Source organism: Vigna umbellata, chromosome 1 (genome assembly GCF_029865625.1).
Source record: "Vigna umbellata cultivar VRB3 chromosome 1, Vumbellata_1.0, whole genome shotgun sequence".
Taxonomy (NCBI): domain Eukaryota; kingdom Viridiplantae; phylum Streptophyta; class Magnoliopsida; order Fabales; family Fabaceae; genus Vigna; species Vigna umbellata.
The window spans coordinates 28,336,192-28,350,904 of NC_142165.1; the positions used below are offsets into that span (position 1 = coordinate 28,336,192).

The 14,713-nt window shown below is 33.6% G+C and overlaps 1 protein-coding gene across 1 annotated transcript; it reads right to left on the reverse strand.

The window, feature by feature from the left end:
• Positions 1–10,070: 10,070 nt before the first annotated feature.
• On the reverse strand, positions 10,071–13,820 carry LOC124822645 (LEAF RUST 10 DISEASE-RESISTANCE LOCUS RECEPTOR-LIKE PROTEIN KINASE-like 2.1). Its single transcript, XM_047294673.2, has 4 exons — positions 12,772–13,820; positions 11,996–12,028; positions 11,622–11,645; positions 10,071–11,490 (listed from the first exon to the last, which is right to left on the reverse strand). The coding sequence occupies exons 1-4, from the start codon at positions 13,679–13,681 to the stop codon at positions 10,223–10,225; spliced, it is 2,235 nt and encodes a 744-aa protein (XP_047150629.1). The 5' UTR covers positions 13,682–13,820; the 3' UTR covers positions 10,071–10,222.
• Between the last annotated feature and the right edge of the window lie 893 nt (positions 13,821–14,713).

Consider the following 14,713-nt stretch of genomic DNA (forward strand, 5'->3'; position numbering starts at 1 on the left):
TAAGTTTTTAAACCGACTCGTTAATATAAACTTAATAAATTAAACTTAACAATTTTGGAAAGTTATTTAATATTCAATTTTCTACATTTTATTAAAACAAAATTGTCTAGAAAATAGATTGTCTAGGCAAGACAAATTTTGAAGTTTAACAAAGAGCATTAAATAAAATATTGTTATATTAAAAACATAGTAACCTCTAATGAGAAACTCTTTTCATAAGTCTAGAGCAAGGTTTATAAATAATGTTTTCTACACAAAAATGTTTAAATGATTCAGAAAATCATAAATAGCATTTAAAAGAGAGTATCTCTCATTGAATCAATTAATAAACTTCATGAGCAAAACAAACTAGCTTCTTATGAAAACAGAAGTCTATCTCTTATATAACACTAAGGGTTAAAAGAAATTTTCATTCAAATACAGTGCTATATAAAGCAAAGCTTTCTAGAGAAAACATTGTCTCCTAAGTGACCATCTTATGTTTATAACATCTGATGAATAAACATTTATCTTACCAAACGATGCATTTATGAATGAAATGACAAATGATAAAATGTTTTGAATACGCTACATTGTTTAACGTTTATCAACGTTCAAATCATTAAATGCATGTACAAAAAGTACTTTGATGCTTGTATACTTTGTTCTTGGTATTCTTGTAGATCGATAAAGTAGAAAGATATGATCAGAATCATGACACCCAAGAAAAAGAGGTTATGAGAGAAGAAGAACATTTTAGGAATATTTCCCTTGAAGCCCTACGCTTAGTCACTTCGTACAAGCTCAGTCACTTCGTACAAGCTCAGTCACTTCGTACAAGCTCAATTTCACCTAAGGCTATGAGAAAAAGCTCTGAAGCCTACAAAGTAGAGTTTGACTTCACATCTAAAGTCTACCTACTCTCTTAAGGTCAACTTTTTGTCTAACATTCATCTTTCAAGAGAAGCTATGTATAGAAGAAAGCTTGAAGAGAAGTTGTTGTTGATAAAAAGCGCAATAAAGAGAACATAAGAAGAATAGTAATGTGAAAAGAGAGAAAAGTCAACCTATATCGTTTGAAGCTCAATATTCTTTTAGAGAAAAATCTTAGTGAAAGAAAGAAACACATTCAAGTGTCATAAATTGTATTATATTGGAATACACATCCTCTCGTTAAGAGTTAATTATCTGTACCTTATAGAAAATCCATTTGTGGATTTGTTGTAAATTCTAAAGAGAACTTAAATACTTGGTTCTTTAGCTCATGTTGAGTTGAACATTCAGATAGTTGTCTAGGGTTAGATCCAGGAGTGGCTAAACTCGATCTAATTGTGTTGACTAGGGAACCAAGAGTGGTACTAGTACTCACTGTAACAAGGAGTGGTGAGAATACTCAGTGAAATCTTAGAGAGGCAAGACTCGTGTTATCTTAGAAAAGATTAGTGGAATCCCTTAAGAGTTCTTAGGGGAGAACTGGATATAACTTGGGTTGACTGAACCAATATGAAAATTTTTCGTTTATTGCTTTCTTATCCAAAACCACTTTCCATTCACCTATCTCAATAAAAACCAGAGTCAATTAATATATATATATATATATATATATATATATATATATATATATATTATCTTTACAAGTCATTAGATGTTGTTTTGTGAAAAGAATTTGAAAAACACTATTCACCCCCCTCTAGAGTGTTTCTTGAATATTTTAGTTGGTACCAGACTTTACCTCAAAAGTGAGTTCTTAACAAAACTTGAGGAAACAATTGTGTTATCAAAATGATGAAGATGAAGTTTGATGATACCCAAATCAAGTCAAGAACAATCAAGAACCAAGAAGAGTTATTTGAAGTCTTGTATTGTATTAGAAAGCTTTTGTAATAAGTCTAGATTTAATGTATATAACTTAGCTTTAGAGTAGAAAATGTGTTTTGCAAAATTACTGTAGCGAAACACTATAACACTGTCCACATGAATAGTAACACTATCCATGTGAATAGTGACGCTCAGCGGCAAGGATATCGCACTTAAAGCAAACGTTGAAGAAACTAGACATTGGAAAAACTAGTCGTTTATGGCCGTTGGACAAACTAGCCATTTATGGCCGTTTATAGCCGTTGGAGAAACTAGTCGTTAAGTTTGTCTTTTAGTGAATGGAAGCCTATAAGTAGAATGGAAGGCTTCATTTTGTAATGAACTATTCCCTAATGGTCTAAAACTCATAAACTCTTGAGAATTGTGAGCTATTGTTCGGCTAAGGAAACTCTTTTCTGTGGAGCTAGTGAAGTGCTGCTACGGTGATAGACGAATAGCTGGTTCATCCTTGATGTGTCTAAGGAAGTGTTTGGAAGAGGAAATCATCCTTCGTGAAGTATTTGGAGGAAGTAGTTCATCCTTTGTAAAGATTCAAAGGAGGTGTAGGTTCATCTCTTGTGGAATCAAGAGAGGTGTTTTCTAAACTTTTACAAATTGTATCTTTGTGATTGTAGTTTGTAAATGTTTTGTGATTAGTGAATTTTTTATCTTGTTTTGAGATAAGCGACTGGACGTAGAATTGGTAAGATCCAAACTAGGATAAAATCATCTGTGCAAATTTCTCTCAACCTTACTTGATTTACTTGGTATTATTAATTGCTAAGTAAGTTTAATTGAGTAAAAATTTTAAAGGCACACGTTTTTATTAAGAACCAATTCACCCCCTCCTCTTGGTTTTTTGTTCCATGCTAACCATTCCACTACAGCCGCTTTGACAATTGGTATCAGAGCTTGCTTTGATAGTCATTCAAATGGCGGGACAATATCAAACTTTCGCAGAGGGTGCTTCTATCAATAGACCACCACTACTCACAGGTGAAAATTACACATTTCGAAAGGTTAGAATGAAAATTTTTATGGAGTCTATTGATGTAGATATTTGGGATGTTGTTGCATTTGGTCCTTTTCTTTCCAACTAACAATATGCAAGAACCAAAGCCCCGTGACCAATGGACTACTGAAGAAAAGAAAAAATTTGGTAACGATGTAAAATCTCGTAATATTATTTCATCTACTTTAACTGTTGACGAGTTTTACAAGATTTTTGTTTGTAAGATTGCAAAAGAAATGTGGGAAGTACTGAGAGTAACCCACGAAGGTACAGATGATGTAAAGAGAGCTAGAAAGAATACCTTAATCCAGGAATATGAGATGTTCAGGATGAAGCAAGGGGAAACAATAGTAGATGTTCATAAACGCTTCACCAACATCATAAACCATCTTATTGGACTAGGTAAGTCTTTCGATACTGATGAGCTTAATATAAAAATTTTGAAATCTTTAGACATGTCTTGGCAACCAAAAGTGACAACAATTTCTTAGTCACAAAATCTTAACACAATAACCATGGGGACATTATTTGGAAAGTTGAGAGAGCATGAACTTGACCTCGGAAGACTAGATGAAGAAGAAGCAAAGACTAAGAAAAAGACTCTAGCCTTCAAATCTGAGGTAGAAAAGAGCAAAAGGAAAATGGAAGATGAAGACTCAGAAGAAGAAGAAAATTTGAGTCTACTAATCAAAAGGCTCAACAGGTTCATGAAATCAAAAGTCAAAGGGAGATTCAAATATGAAAAGAAAGAAAATCAATGATCTTCCTCAAACCATAGATGCTACGGTTGCGGAGAAAAGAGAAACTTAAAAGCTGACTGCCCAAATCAAAAGAAAGGTGAAGAAAAGAAAGAACATAAATTCTTCAAGAAAAAGAAAGCCTACATCGCATGGGACGATGACAACGAAACAATTTCTGACTTGAGCAATTTTAATGAAGAAGCAAACATCTGTCTAATGGTGGACGACGACACTACTAGAAGTCAAGTAAGTACCTCTCATGATTCTGATGATATAGATTTTGATGAAAATGAATTATATGAAACTTAAAGAGAATTATTGATAGAATAAAAAAACTAGATCTTGCTCATAAGAAATTGAAAAAGGATTTTAAAGAATTACAAAAGAAATATGAAAAATCCTTAGAAGAAATAGAAATTTTAAATAGTAAAATTTCAATTTTAGAAAAGGATACAAATATATCTACTGAGTGTAAATTTTGTAATGAACATAAATTGAAAGTTGATAATCTTGAAAAATCAATAGCAGATGAAAATAAAGAATTAAAATCAAATTTTAAAAATATTTTTGAAGAAAATAAAAATTTGAAAAATAAAATTTTATATTATAAAAAAGATAAATTTACTAGTAGTGATGAGTGTTTATCTTGTGTAAATTTTAAGAAACTACTAGATGAGACAACCTTAGGTGAATGTAGTAAAAATAATGAAAATAAGATTGTTAAAAATAAGTATGTTCATAAAATTAAAATAAACATAATAATAGAACCCGTAGAACTTGGGTAGAAAAATGAACTTATAGGAACACAAATGTTGTATCATGCTTTTATTGTATGAAAAAGGGTCATACTTCAAATAAATGTAAAATTAAGGATTATGGTGTTCCAAGTGGTAGATATGCTTGGGTTGTAAAATAATTTTTCAATCTAACCCACAGGACCCATACAAAATGGAGTTGTACAAAATGGAGTTGTAGAAAGGAAAAATAGATCCTCAGAGGAACTTGCTAGAACTATGTTAAATGAATATAGTGTTCCTAAACAATTTTGGGCTGATGCTGTGAGTACTGCATGTTATGTATTGAATAGAATGCTAATTAGACCAATTTTTAAATGTGTGTCTAATCCCGATTCAGTCTCCCGTTAACATGTGTTATTCATTTTATGGTCATTAAGAGTCAATCCCATTATCCATTTTCACCCTGTTCAGGTCATTTAGTCAGTTCATGTCAAGCATGTGTTTTTCATCTTAAGGTTCATCGACACTTTGACATTAGGGGCATATGTTCATGTCTTTGTCTTAACATAAGTTCATACTGGTTAACTTTGAGTCTTCAGGCGCGTAAGTTTGTTTTAGATTGGGGCAAATTCATGTTCATTTCTTTGTTACCTCATCAAACGTTGAAGCATTTTTTTTAAATCTTGAGAAATTTCATATATCTTATTCAAATATTGTTTCAAACTAATAAATTAAATGTTTTTCTTTTGAACCAAATAATTAAAAAAAAGAGACGAAATTGAGAATAACTCCATGAACTGAGATTGCAAAAATAATGTGTAAATTAATTTGTGTGGATTTATGAACATGTACATAAAAAAAAACTAAAAACAAAAAGTACAAAAGCAATAAAAAAAGGAAAAGTGAAGGTCGGATCTTCAAAAAGTCGTGTCTCCTACCGACACTTTCGGGTTTGGTAGGTTGACAACTTGTATATAACCAATAATTGACAGAACTAGAATTTTATAAATTTAACAACAACAAAAAAAAAACAAAATCACACAATAAAACTAGCATAAAAGTACATATTACAAGCTTCGTTCAAGTTTGGCCACAAGTGACCAACAAAAACACCAAAAATAAAAATTAGCAAAACAATTTAAACAAATTCAATGTACATATTACAATCCTTGTTCATATTTCGGCCACATATGGCCAACAAAAACATATAAAAAAAACACACATTAAAATGTAAAATAAAATCTCCTCAAGAAGACTCTTGATTGGGTAGCGGCAGTCTCAGGGAGATCTCTGTTGAGGGAGCTCGGTGCGAAATGGTAGGGGCTGATTGACCTCTTTTTCTTCTTCGAGTATAATCGAAACTGGAAAGAGATTTAGGAGCCTTGGAGCTTTCATGATTACCCAAGAGAAATATCTGAGAAAAAAAGGGTAAAAAATAAAAAAAAATAACATAAAAAATAAAAAGATAAAAAAGGAAAAAGGGAAAAAGTAATAAAAAGGGAAATAAGGTCAAAATAAGCTTACTATACATGAACTTTTGTAGGAGGGAGTATGTTGTGCTAGTAGGGTCCAGCTCTAAGTGTAGATGCCTCACTCGGTTCTCGTGGTTTTGAAACCAACAATAAACGTTGTACTCCCCAACTTCTCCATAAGCCCTGAGTCGTGTGGTAGTCTCACAAATTTGAGCCCAACTAGGGTGTGTGACTCCATTGTTGAAGATATTCGTCATGATCTTAACCTGGTCCTCTGTTGGCCGCCATCGTTGACACACTGACTTATCCTCGATCTTTGATTTCTCAATTTTGTTGTTGTTCATTCTCGTCTAATATAAAAACAAATAAAAAAAACAAGAAAATAATTGGAAAATATAATTTAAAAAAAGCAAAAAAAAATGTTATGGTGTTCAAGTTAAGTGTTCATTTTTTTTTCTTTCTTTTCTTTAATTATTGAGTTAATTTTGTCCTCTATCCAGTTAGTCTTGTCCTTATGTTTAGGAGTACATCGGGTTCATGGTCCTCACAGCGGATCCTAACTAGATCTATGTCCAATTGTCCATGTCCATATCGTGTTCATACCAAAATAAAAGTTTCTTTTTACTTTGTTTAGAGGGGTACCCCGTGTTTTTATGACAGTGTATTTTAAGTTGAAATAAAAGAAAAATGTAGAAGGTGAAAATAGAAGCGGATAAAAGAGGAGCAAAGTAAAGATAAGAGCGAAGAAAAAAATTGAAGAAAAAAAAATAACATAAAAAGAGTAAAGAGTAAGGAAAGAGTGAGCAAAATAAAGGAAATAGAGCGAGAGAAGTAAAGAACAAAGTAAAGGAAAGAACGAGTAAAGAATGTCAAGCAGAAGAGAACATAAGCAAGAAAGCATGAAAGAACGAACAAAGAAAAGGAAGAGATCGAAAAAAGGAAAACTTACAGGAAGGGAGGAGAAGCTTACGAACATAGAAGCATAGGCTTACCCAGAATCTCGTAGGAGCACTAGAAGGAGGAAGCTCACAATATCTCACACACTCAGAGGCACTCAGATCTCACTCACTCAGAGAAAGGAACTCTCTCTCTCTCTCCCACATCTCTCTAACACGCTCAGATCGCAAAAGAAAAATGTTGCTCGACGCGTTCCTCGTCTCCTTTTATAATTGAAGAATTCCACTGTGTAAATAGTTTTGGTTGTTGCCACCAGACTTTGCCTCAAGAGTGAGTTCCTAATAAAACTTGAGGAATCAATTGTGTTAGCAAAATGATGAAGATGAACTTTTGATGATGCCAAAATCAAGTCAAGAATAATCAAGAACCAAGAAGAGTTATTTGAAGACTTGTATTGTATTATAAAGCTTTTGTAATAAGTCTAGATTTCATGTATATGACTTAACTTCAAAGTGGAAAATGTGTTTTGCAAAATCACTGTAGCGAAACATTATAGCACTGTCCACATGAATAGTAACACTATTCACGTGAATAGTGACGCTCAACAACAAGGATATCGTGCTCAAAGCAGACGTTGAAGAAATTAGTCGTTGGAAAAACTAGCCGTTTATGGCCGTTGGACTAACTAGCCATTTATGGCCGTTTATAGCCGTTGGAGAAACTAGCCATTAAGTTTGTCTTTTAGTGAATGGAAGCCTATAAGTAGAATGGAAGGCTTCATTTTGTAATGAACTCTTCCCTTGTGCTCTACAACTCAGAAACTCTTGACAATTGTGAGCTATTGTTCGGCTAAGGAAACTCTTGTCTGTGGAGCTGGTGAAGTGCTGCTACGGTGACAGAGGAATAGTTGGTTCATCCTTGGTGTGTCTAAGGAAGTGTTCGGAAGAGAAAGTCATCCTTCGTGAAGTATTCAGAGGAAGTGTTTCATCCTTTGTGAAGATTCAAAGGAGGTATAGGTTCATCTCTTGTGGCATCAAGAGAGGTGTTTTCTAAACTTTTACAAATTTTATCTTTGTGATTGTAGTTTGTAATTGTTTTGTGATTAGTGAATTGTTTATCTTATTTTGTGATAAGCGACTGGACGTAAGATTGGTAAGATCCGAACCAGGATTAAATCTGTGCAAATTTCTCTCAACCTTACTCTATTTACTTGTTATTATTAATTGCTAATTAAGTTTAATTGAGTAGAAATTTTAAAGGCAAACGTTTTTATTATGAACCAATTCACCCCCCCTCTTGGTTTGTTGTTCAACGCTAACCATGCTAAGACGTGAGTACGAGTTATTCACCATGCTAGACAATGAAAACATCCAAGCCATGTTCAACTGATTTCAAATTATCTTAAATAAGTTAAGATTGTTGGTAAGACTTATGATAATTTTTATAATATTCACAAAATTCTTCACAGTCTTCCCAGGAACTGTAGACCTCAAGTGACTACTCTAAGAACCTTAAAGAATCTTGGTGGGATGAGCTTAGAAATTCTTATTGGAATCCTAAAAGTACATGAGCAGGAGCTTTAACAAGATGGAATCATAAAGAAAGAAAAGAACATAGTATTAAAGGCTCAAAAATCTGTCAGAAGGATTCCCACAAAAGTAGAAGAACCTTTAGAAGAGTCAACTAGTGAAGAAGACTCCATGAAAGAAGGAGAAGAAGATGAATTATTTTTCATCTCCAAGAAGATCGTATCATTGTGGAAAAGAAAGAAAGGCAAATGTCTTGGATCAATTTCCATAAATGATCAATGAAAAGAAAGTCTCATCATATGCTATGAATGTAAGAAACCAAGCCACCTCAAATCTAAGTGTCCCGATTTTAAGAAGATAAAGAGAAAACTTGGCATTTCTAAACAAGGAAAGAAAATTGTGCTAATAAGTACCTAGGACGATCTAGACTTCTCAGAATTTGATAAAAAAAAAACAAAATGCCAACCTATGTCTCATGGTAGATGATGACAGATGGTTGTCAGATGACTCTAACGATGGTAGACCCAGAGCACAACAGATTGAAATTATATATCCTAAAGTTGGAATTCGTTGATCTTTAACTTATTAATTTTCATAGTCAAATTTAAACCATTGCATTTGACTATGTTCTTTCACATGTTTAGTGTAATAAGTAGACAGATTCCTGGGCATGTGGCTACTACATCATGTCATGGACGAAGACAATAATCAGAGCAGGAATCAAAGCAAATTAGACTGAGGTAAAAATTTATATTTGAAATCTTACAAATCTCAATCAACTTTTCACATTAGAATGAATATAATAATAAAATTTTCTTGATTTTGCAGCGTTCAACAAGTCCTCTTTATTCATAGATGCCACAATAGGGAAGCTTAAACAAGAATGGGCAAGATATTTGAATCAATATTTTCATTAGCTATAGTTTTAAGTTTTTCCTTTAAGTTCTTTTTGTTTTGATGATAGCATTAGCTTTAACTTTTAGCTTTACTTTTTATATGGTTTAAACTTTGAATTGATGAATTTTGATATATATGTATTGGAAAACTGGTTTATGTATTTCAGGTTTGGTTAAATCAGAAAAAACAAACCAATTAAAAAAAATAACCCTGAATTTGATGTCGACCTGTACACTGCACGACGTTAATATAGGTGTATTGACATCGGCCTGTACACTACACAACATTAACCCTTTCTAGTGGCCAACCAAAGAAATGCACCGCTGGGCGAGCTCCCCTGCGGCTCAGCGAGCTTGACTTCGAATATGCCTCATGGCCGACGTCACTTTCACGTCTCACCCCCTTTTAGTGGATGTCAAATCATCCTTTACATCCAACTAAGCATTGTGGATTAGGTCACATATTAGACGTCAATTCTACATGGTCGACGTCTTAAATAAACAATTAACGTCGACCTATATAATTCGCAGTTAAAAACCCAAAATCACCGATATTATACGGTGTTTTTTACTATAATGAATTAGTTACATTCACGTCATAGAGCATATAGGATTTTTTTCACAACATTATTCCAGCATTAATGACTACAACTAGTAAGAAAATCAAGTTCTAAAACCACTTTCGTAATAATAAGAAAAGAAGTCGCAACTGCAATAAAAATGAAAAGATAAGCAAAACTAACAATAAGAAATGATGCAATTTTGTTAGGAAATAAAATTACAATACCATTTTCTTTTATATTTAAGAAAACATCAATAATACCCTCTCCCTGAAAAAAGAAAAACACAATTATTAAGAAAACCTTAAAGAATGAAGTATTTTTGCTATGTTATTTTTTTTTGTCAAGCACTAAAATAGAATAAAAGTAAAGGAAATGATTTTGATATGGCTTAAAAAAAAGACCTTACTACTTTTATAATAAGAAAAACTATAATTGTCTTATTACACATGAAAAACTATAGTTGTCTACACTACCAAATAAATTTATACAAGGACCAACCTATAACATTAATTCATTACTCCCATCAACATTACACTGAAATTAAGTTATGCTATTTATGCCTATTTCAATATTCTTCGGTGAATCCGATGTTATGCTTTCATCATGCTGACTAGTAGAGTAAGTGTACTCAGTGACATTAGAGCCAATATCATCATGTTCGTATGCTTCAGTATTGTAAAAGGAAGGCCTTGGAGGCAATTCAAGCCTTTCAATCACCCCTTCAAGCATTTCTATTACCTTGTTCATTGAAGGACGATCACTTGGATTTAATTGAATACACCAAAGTGCAATTAAGAACATCCTTTTAACTAGAATCTTCTCTTCTTCTGATGAAGCATCTTTCATGTCAATGTTTTTCTCTGTTTTAAATTGGTCATAAATCCAAAAAGGAAAATAATTTTGACTTGAATGCTCGGCATTAGGATTTGAGTTCCTTCTCTTACTTGTCATTTCCATCAAAAGCATTCCAAAACTGTACACATCAGCTTTATAGGTTACTCCACCCATATTATTGTAATATAACTCTGGAGCCATATAACCCAATGTTCCTCTTGGTAGAGTCATATTCACAACACCATCAATTGTAGCATGTAGTTTTGCAAGTCCAAAATCTGAAACCTTTGGAACAAAGTTGTCATCTAAAAGAATATTATGAGGCTTGATATCAAAATGCAGAATTTGCATATCACAACCTTGATGCAAATATGCAATCCCACGAGCTATTCCAAAAGATATTTCATATAGTTTTTTGTAGCTTAAATGGGTGCTTTCTTCTTTGGAGAAAATGTACTTATCCAATGATCCATTTGACATAAATTCATAAACCAGAGCACGTTTTTTTCTATGAACACAATATCCAATAAGCCGCACCACATTTACATGATGTATTGTTCCGATGGTAGCTACTTCATTTATGAAATCTTGTCCATCATCATTGGATTTGCTCAACATCTTTACAGCTACATCTAATCCACTTCGGAGTTTTCCTTTATACACAGCACCAAAGCCTCCTTGACCCAATTTCACTTTGAAACTTTTAGTCATTTTTTTTATTTCATTGTATTCGTATCTGATGGGATTTAGATGACTATCTAGCAAGAAATTTTCAATATTTCCATATATTGAAGAATGTCTTCGTCGCCATTTATAGATGAATAACACAAGAATAAGTACAACTCCAAACAGATATCTGCCTGCCAAAAATATTGATATAATTTGTCGTCCTATGAATATTCCTCCATCAAAATATTGCAGTCCAACAGGCCTGTCCAATTGTTTCGTACTGAATGTTATTCTGCTACCTATTCCTACAAATATATCGCCCTATGAGTAAGAACTAACAACATGCTCCGGTATCATTCATAATCAAGAGTATAAACTAATGAAACTTGTTATATGATGTGATTCAAATTTTAGGAATCACGGAGAAGGATCTTACCATAAATAATGCCTCTAAGATAAGCTGCAAATAAAAAATATAAGAGAATAAATATCGTGTCAATCCAAAAAATGCCACACTTATATAAAAAGAACTTTAAAAAACGAAAGAGCTCAGTATTAGACTTGAGAAAGATAAATAAAAGAACTATAATTCGTTAGTTACGTGATTATTACGTGATTTTTTTTCTATCTTCAACTCATCAATCAACATATTTTTTTTTTCTTTAGTTATTCTTGGTTTGTTCGTTAGTCAATTCGTTTTTAGAAAAAAAAACGCGTTAATCAATAGAACTAAACTTTTTAATATAAACTCATCTAAAAATAATCTAATTTGTAAGATATTTAAAAATAAAGACATAAATAATTACTTACCTCGAATATAGCCCAAAACCTTTTGCCAAGGTTCTGAAACAGAAGAAAAGAATAAATTTTAATATGAAATTTAGAAACTTAATGATCAAAACTTACTTAGAGAAACAATTAATAGCTTGTTTGTATAAGTAAAAATGACAATTGTAAGAAAATTCACATGATAATATTTAATAACGCACATGAATTTTGTTTTAACGATAAGACAACCTTTAATCACCATAGCAGAACAAAAATAGAGAATTGTAAAAGTATTATTGTTTTAACTATAATTGTTGTTCTTAACTCATATGGCCGGCGACGGTCATTTCATTTCCCTCACATCTACCACAATATTAACATTAATTACTATAACAACCATGATTGTTATTATTACCTTGGTAACTTTGCATATGTTACTTCTCACAGTTTCTTCTGTGTATAAACTCTTTTTATTATACCACTAGTTCATAGCCTTATGACCACCTCCCCCTCCACCCACTGTAACACCCAACACCATCCAATATGGAATTAAAAAAAGAAGTGAATATATTGAAATGATAAAAAAAAGTGAATTAGTAAAAACATATTTAACCTTATTTTATATTATAATTTAAAAAAAATGAAAATGCATGTTCTTAAATTTATAACTTAAAAATTAAAAATTAGTAAAATAATATATATTTGATTCCTAAAATAGTATAAAATGTAATATGTCTGTTAAACCTAAATAATCATAAAATAATGGTAAAATCAATAATAAGGAATAATAAAAAGAAAGAGAAAGTGGATAATATTACCGCACTTTTGGGTGGTGTGGTAAGCGTAATGACAGTAATGGTTCTTACAAAAGACTTCTCCGCTGGATTCATTGATGAGCAGACACTCTGTCCCCCTTCCACATTTATCCTCGCAAACAATCGGCAACCACGACAACCAAAATCCCTCACTTATTTTGCGATCGATATCATCATATGTAACATTCCCCTCCGATATTCTTTCAAGCCCTTCAACCTTCCAGCCGTCAGACTCATCATGCTTGTGGTAGGTAACATTCTGCTTCGGTGTCCAAACCGTAGCCACTATCAGATCGCATCCAACCTTGATGTCCTCCACACCAACAACACTAACGTAGCCACTATTAGGATCATACGAAGATCCTAATACCGCGTACACGTGCCCTCTGCTGCCACATCCACCCCTGTCCACCTTAACATATCGTGGATCGTCACTCACAGGATTCAAGCAGTTGAAGTACCCTATTCCGATAGTAGACCAGTGTTCCCAAGTGAACGGCTCCGATCCGAAATTATCTGGGCCAACCGAGAACGGGTAACTAGGAGCCGCTATGAAATTGCGAGGGATTAAAGAGCAATTAGCGTCCTCGTCCTGACCTGGGTCCCTAAGAACGATTTTGTATCCGTTGTAGTCGATCTCTCGTACATGGTATTTTGCCGATGAAAAGGTTAATAAGAGAGTGGCGTTGTTAACGCAATCTAACTCATACCTTGGGTCGCCGCACCGACCTGGGTCGCCTTTCAGCCGAAATGGATAACTTATGTTACGAATTTGACCGCATGATGAAGTAGGACATGGTGGGTGTCGCTTAGCGAGGCAGTTATCTGGTTGGAGTAGGAGAATAATTGTAGACAATATTGATATCAGACTACGTGCAGAGCAAGAACACCTACTCCAGCCTTCATTTTCCATCCTTCAAATTGTGATAATGAAAAAACTGTTCTCCCTTCTTCCTCTGATTATTGCCTTGCTTTTTTAATTAAAAGGTGCCCCTCCCTCCGTTGACTTTTCTCCTTGTTCACACTATGTTTTTACTCTTTCCCATACCATATTATTCCAAACTAATTTCCAAATTACTATTTGAAAATGTGTTGAGAATGCTCACAAAAACCGGAGGGGCATAGGAAAAAGGATTTTTTTCTCGAATTTTATATATATGGTTACCAATTATATTAATTTTTACAATTTTAATTATGTATGTTGTAAGGGCTGTAAATGAATAAGGGGCTACTGGACCTTATGTGGGGCAGCCAAGGCCAACTTAAACTTAGGAAGGGTTCCTCAGAGTTCTTTTTCACTTTCCTGAGCTCTTTCCCTTTCTCTCTCTAAACATAAACCATTTTTCCTAAATAATTGTTCTGCCTTCTCTCTAAAAGATCCAAACACTGAACCGTTTAAATTTTAATTTGAAGGTGCCTAAACGATCGTGGTGGTATGGCTCCATTTGAAGCTTTGTATGGGAGGCGCTGTAGAACACCCCTTTATTGGTTCCAGGATGGAGAGGAAGTGCTAATCGGGCCAGAACTTGTACAGCAAACTACAGATAAAGCGAAGTTGATTCAAGAAAGAATGAAGGCGTCTTAGAGCCGACAGAAATCATATGCTGATCAGAGGCGGAAACCGTTAGAGTTCGCAGTTGGGGATCATGTGTTCCTCCGAGTGACTCCTACTACTAGTGTAGGAAGAGCCATTCGTGCTAGGAAATTATCTCCTAAGTACCTTGGTCCTTATTAGATTCTGAGGCTTATAGGATCGGTCGCCTATGAGATAGCCATGCCGCCTCAACTTGAAAATCTCCATCTAGTATTTCACGTTTCTCAACTCAGAAAGTATGTGTCGGACCCTTCACACGTATTGGAGGCTGAAGATGTTCAAGTTAGGGAAGACTTGTCTGTGGAGGTGCAGCTAGTTAGAGTTGAGGAAAGCCAAACCAAACAACCCAGG